The sequence below is a fragment of the Pantherophis guttatus genome, chromosome 2 (genome assembly GCF_059756535.1).
Source record: "Pantherophis guttatus breed Tessera chromosome 2, ASM5975653v1, whole genome shotgun sequence".
NCBI lineage: Eukaryota > Metazoa > Chordata > Lepidosauria > Squamata > Colubridae > Pantherophis > Pantherophis guttatus.
In genome coordinates, this window is record NC_142064.1 from 96,817,735 (window position 1) to 96,823,734 (window position 6,000).

The window sequence follows — 6,000 nt, forward strand, 5'->3', positions numbered from 1 at the left end:
CAATAATCTAGGGAGGGAGGGAGGGAGGGAGGGAGGGAGGGAGGGAGGGAGGAAGGAAGGAAGGAAGGAAGGAAGGAAGGAAGGAAGGAAGGAAGGAAGGAAGGAAGTCACTCTAAAACAAGAGAGCAGAAAAGGATGCCAAGGAAATAAAACAATACAAAAATATTATTGTCAGAGTTTCCTCTATTTTTTCCCATGGGCTGAATTTGTAGTTTCTCTCTGACATTAAATGATAAAAATGCAAGTAATGGTAAAAAATATTCGCGAACAAGCACAGGTAGATATGCCCTTCCAGAATCTGTGTGACGGTGAGCTCCAGATTTACAATGCTCATCTTTTTGCTGGAGAAGTATTTGGGATGGCAAGGGAATTACTAGTTCCAATAAGAAGAAACTCCCATCATCAGTGGGAGTTTTCCCTGTAACCCTTCTCTGTTATCACACAAAGATTCCCTCTTAGCAAAGAGAGGTCTTCAGTATTTAAAAGTAACACAGGAACAATGAGTGTTACTAGAAAGAGTGGGGAGAAAAATTCGATAGGCCAAACCTTCCTTGCTTTTAAGGAAATAACCCAGCACATAAGAAATAAGGCTAGAAGCACATGAGATGGGGGTGGGGGGTGGAATATAGTTTATATTTCAACATGCAAGATAATCCAAGCCAGCTCAGCTGCATACAATGAACATAGTTTCACTTCTATGAACAATTGATTTGTCCCAGAGAGAAAATCAGCTAGAATGCTTGCAAATTTTCAGGAAAAAATTAGCTGCTCCAAATACTTCCACAAAAGAGTCTGTGGGGCATGTGCATTGCACAAGTGCTGCAGTGTGCCATGTTTATGTGTGTGTGTGTGTGTGTAATTGTTTTTCAGGGTGTTAAATGTCATGTAACATGCTGGTGGTAGACAGGAATTTGTATTGGTTTTTAAAGTGCTTAAAAGTGTGTAAAGTTGCCTAATGCTCACATTATATATGCTCAATCAATATATATATAGCTAAATATATTGATATGAATATATAGATAGTCATCTCTAAGATTAATCTTTGTAATGTTTGTGCATCTTTGGATCATTAGATTGTTAGATAAATAATCTCCAAGACCCCAAGAAAAAGATCACTACAAAGGCATTAAAGAGGCCAGTTAATCTTTGAGCCTTAAACATAGATAAATGCTGATGTCCCTCTTGAAGTGTGAATAAAAACTGGAATGCATGTTTGTGAATGAGTGAAAAATGAGCATATGTATTGTTCTGACACACTTCCATACCTTAACTCTTAATACTCTTCCGCCTGTCTAGTCCAGTTTAGAGAGGAAATTTTAGACATTTTGATCACCTGCAGAGTATTATCTGAAGTTCATCCTCAAGACTTTCCTGCTGTTATAAAGTTCAGCTGACTCAGCACATGATAATAGCAAACAAACAGCTTGATCCCTCTACAGTAAAATGCCAAATAATTTTCAATTTCTCCTTGCATTTTGGTTTTCCATTTGATAGGTGATAAGTGAGCTGCATTTGATAGGTGAGCTGAAATCTGAAAGCTCAAAGGTGATCAGTATGGATCTAACAGAGAATCTGGTTTGGAAACTCAACAATTCTTTGCATTTTGAGCAAAGCATCACAAGGTAAGTCAACCGCAACCAAAATGCTTATTTTGCCTCGATCTCATTTTTTTCCCCAAGTATGCCTTTTCACAAACAAATCGTCGGCATGTCAGAAAAGAGTGCACTCAAAAGAATAAAAGTTGATGAAAGGATAGCCACGAGAGGAAACTGGCCTTAACAGAGGAAAGAAGGAGGCTCTTGGAGAGTTTGTTAAAAGAGGTTTAAGACTTCTCTTCCCCATTGCTGATAACCGCCTAGCTCTACCCTGATAACTGGGGGGGGAGGGTTTGAGGGGGGAGAAATACGTCGGTTCCAGCTAATTCTTCAAGTAACTCCGATGTGCAAAACACTGCTTTCTTCATAGAGCAAATCGAGGCATTATGCCGAAAAGATCCATAAGAGGGGGAAACGGACAGCGGACGGACGCCCCAAGAACCTCGCCTAAGATTCTTCTTCTGTGGACAAGATGTTGCTAAAATGGAAACATTTCTCCAGACCGTTTGCTCTGATGCTTCTGACGATAAGAAGAAGAAAAAACGTAGGTTTGTTTTCCCCGCAAAATCGAACGGGTACCGCGGTTGCCTCTGCCTTAACTCGGACCGGGAACGAGAATTTTGGGTTTTTTTCCTCCCGAAGATTGCCGGGGGCTTTTTTTTTTTTGCGCGTGACATTTAAAGCGGGGCGTGTGCGAGCTTTCTTTACAAGCAGTTAGCCCTTGTTTAAAAGGGCTCAGGTCAAAAGCTCTCTTCGCTTCGAGGGAGTTGTTTAGGAGACAGGCGAAAGGAAGGGCAAACCTTTATCAAGAAGAAGACTAAGATGGGTTTTAAAATCAGCCTTTTTCTGCAGTAAATTATTTCCTTTAGAGAAAGGGTTAGTTTGTCTAGGGCGTTACAGAAAAGTTTCAGCGCCTATTATTTTTAGGTGTTTTCTGACAAGAAATGGGACGTGGCAATGCTGTAGAGTAAATGGCTACATGCCACGTTTTCATCCTCTACCTGCCACTTTTGGAAAAAACAACTTGCTATTTCTCCCCTACACCCAGAGAGAGAGAGAGAGAGAGGAAGGAGATATTTAAATAACTACCACCAATGCATTGGGGTCGGGGAGGGAGGGAGGGTGAGAGAAATATAAAACTCAGTTTGGATTGGACGCTCTTTCCCCATCTCCCCCCCCCCCCGGAATTGACACGCACACTTTTTCCGGTTTGTTTTTGTTGTCCTTACATTCCTGCAGAAGATATCGATTTATCATTGTTTAAGTTAATGGAGGATCCTTTCCCCGCAGCTTCCGCACTCAGCCTCTCTTCAAATTAACACAAAGGAATTTCCAGTGGGGAGGGAATGGCAGGCAGTGGGAACATTTCTGGCCCCATATTTTAAATATGAAAATGTTATTTCCCTACAGTAAGATGCCTCTCATAAAATCCCCAAATCCTTTTTGGTTCTGTTTGGTTTTGGATAAGCATTTCCTACAAATTTCAAATTCAGATACTGCCACCCAAGTAGTACCTTTCCTCTGAAGGTGAATTTATGGTATGTACTTGCCAACAGTTTCACATCTGAGTTCTCTATCTTGTGCTTACTCTGTGTATCCAATGGGGAAGCATGAAATGGTTTCGTGGAGCAAACGATTAGGTAGATAAATAGATAACACAAAAGAACATTTGTCTTCCTTAAAAGCCTGCTATACATAAGAGAAATGTGTTTGGTTCTCTCCTAGGTTTCCTTGAAATCTCTGGATCTAATCCAGCGTTTAACTCACCGTGAGAGACGGTGTCATTTCTCATAACCCTGTGTTAATGAAAAATCTCCTCCAATCCTCTCAGGCACAGCAAATCCCAAGCAAATATATTATCCATGGCTGCAAACTTAAAACAGCCGAGTCCAAACATATAAGGCTATTTTTAAGCACGCCATTACGACTAATTTGTTGTTGCCTTGAGAAGGAGAAGAAGCACCTTCAGCAGCTCCCATCGCCTTAGAACCCACGCTCAGGAAACATCAACAGATCACACACATTTTGGTTTAAGTGCTTGATATATATCCAGGACTACTTCAGAGATTTCTTAGAAGGGCATTCAACTCAGCTGGACTGTGGCAATCCTATCTACTAGCATTAATTTCAAATATTTTTCCATTATATCTATACAGGCGGACTAATTAGGATATATATATATTTATTCCAGCTGGGTGACTTGAACTTTGTAAGAGGGCCAGAGCAGCAACGGGGTAGACACAAAGAATCAAAATGTATGGAAGAGAAATAAAAATACGTTGAATGAGAGGAGAAAGAAAATGCAGGATTTAGGGAAGACTCCTGCATTTGTTCAAATAGTACTAAGTAGGTAGCTGTATAAATGTAGGTTGGTTTGAAATCAGTGCGACTTACTTGCCGGCAGATATCTTTAACTGAGAGCGCCTGTAAGATAACTGGGTCCCTTTTTGTTCTTGCCCCGGACATTTTTTTTGCTCTAATAATAATTAATCTGGGCTGGAGATTTTTTTAAGGCCGCCAGGTCCTAGAACCCGCGAATGAGTTAAAAATTAAATCAATGTAAACCCATTCTGGTCGAAGAGCCCCAGATGAGTGGAGGAGGAGTTACAGCGCACACGTTTAGTTTAAACCCTCCCATGGAAATCAACTGAGAGCTTCGCAATCTTTTTCCCTTCGACCGGATCGTGTCCTCAATAACGCTGCATTAACTTAAAGGGCAGCCCGTGTATCGTGGTTTACACGGGGAGGGAGTGAGCGGGACGTTTTAGTTTTGGGCTTGGTGTAATTCGGGTTGGTTTTAAACTCCTTCGAAATCGCCAGGGGAATAATAAACCGTAAATTGGAGGAGGTTGAGAGCTGATAGCGCGGCCGGCTCCAGCTTTCTGAGCTGGCTCGGAGAAGGCGATCCGATGCCGCTGTGCCTTTCTCCAGTGATGCCCAAAGGTGTCTCAGCTCCAGCAGTCTTCCCTCCTCCCTCTCTTCTCCCTCCCTCCCTCTCTCTCTTTCTCTCTCTCCCTCCCATTTCAATAAACAAACACTCCAGGCTGCTGGGGGAGAGCGACGGAGGCAAGGCGGCCAGCTTGGTGCCGAAAGGCAGAGGGGGGGGAGACAAAAAACACGGAACCAGCCGCCTCTACTTACTATGCATCGCTGCAAACGGGTCGTGCTTACAGTGTATCTCCATCTGGGCTGGCGATCCAGGCTGCTCGAGGCAAGCTGAGCCGGGGGAAAAAAATTGTTTTCGCTTTCAGAGCAGCTTAAGTTACACTCCTTAGGACCACTTTGCGTTGCCCGGGGATTGGGCGCTTTATTTACAAGTGTTGCTTGCAATAATTTTGTTTCTTAAAAAAGAAAAAAAATAAAGAAACAAAAAAAAGAAAAAAGAAAGAAAGAAAATCCCGAAAGACTTCAGAGGCAAGATCTCTCTCTCTCTCCAAGCCCAAGAGCAAAGAACCACAGAAATCCTCGGGGAAGTTATTCCTTTCATACGGAAGGGGCTTGGGGGGGACTCGGGTTGTCCGGACGCCACCGGCAAGGCTAGATTGCTTGAATCTTCGTCGTCGTCCCCCCCCTCCCCCTTTACCCCTTCCGAGCTCGACCGTCTCCCGCCGCCAAAGGTTGTCTCCGGTTAGTTTCTCTGCTTGGGGACGAGCAGCGGCGCCTTTATTTCCCCCGCCTCCAGAAGGAGAGGGCCATGGATCCGGTCTTGTGGTCGGAGGGAAGACCCTCCCCGGGAAGAGCCCAGCCAAAGGAGATCTTCCACGGCGAAGCAAGAGAAGAGAAGCAGGGACCGAGCACCTGCCAAGCAGTTATTCCCAAGCTTTATCCCGGGTGTGGTGTGTGTGTGTGTGAGTGAGTGTGAGGGGTGGGGGTCACTTTTCAGCATTCATCCATCCATCTATCCATCCATCTTTCTTTTCCCTTCTTTTTTCTTTCTTTCCGTAAGATAATCAGAGTGGCGTCTCCGGCGAAGGCAAGGCTAGCTAGGGGACGAGGAAAGTGCCCTGGGTCAGTCTTTGTTTGAGGAGCGGCGGTGGTTTGCCGGGCATGTGCGGCTCCCCCTTTTCTCCTCCTTCGCCTTCTCTTTCCCTTTGCCCTGCTTGCAGTCCCGACCGGAGGAGGTGATCAGCTGAGCCCGAGCCTCAGAGGAGAGTCGAAGAGACGGAGCTTCTTTCCCGGAGTGGAGGCGGGCTGTGGGTAACCGCCTCCCAACCCGGCAGGGGTCCCAAGTCTGGAAGAAGAAGAAAAAAAGGGAGGCAAAGTCCGTTTGGCCCCGCCGCCTCTGCTTGTTGGAGGGGCAGGTGCTAGAAGCCGGGTGGCAGAAGAAGTTGGCGGGAAGTTGCGCTTGGAGAGACGCCAACGGAGATGAGGAGAAAGCGGCGGCGGCGGCAGCAGCAGCACAAGC

At 44.9% G+C, this 6,000-nt stretch overlaps 1 protein-coding gene across 1 annotated transcript in view; it reads right to left on the reverse strand.

Annotated features, from left to right (window-relative positions):
- PAX5 (paired box 5) overlaps nt 1–4,906 on the reverse strand; it is a 228,626-nt gene extending 223,720 nt beyond the window's left edge. Inside the window, exon 1 of the mRNA XM_034410762.3 lies at nt 4,737–4,906. Coding sequence (XP_034266653.1) covers nt 4,737–4,779 — 43 coding nt within the window. The 5' untranslated portion in view covers nt 4,780–4,906. The remainder of the gene's footprint in view (nt 1–4,736) is intronic.
- Between the last annotated feature and the right edge of the window lie 1,094 nt (nt 4,907–6,000).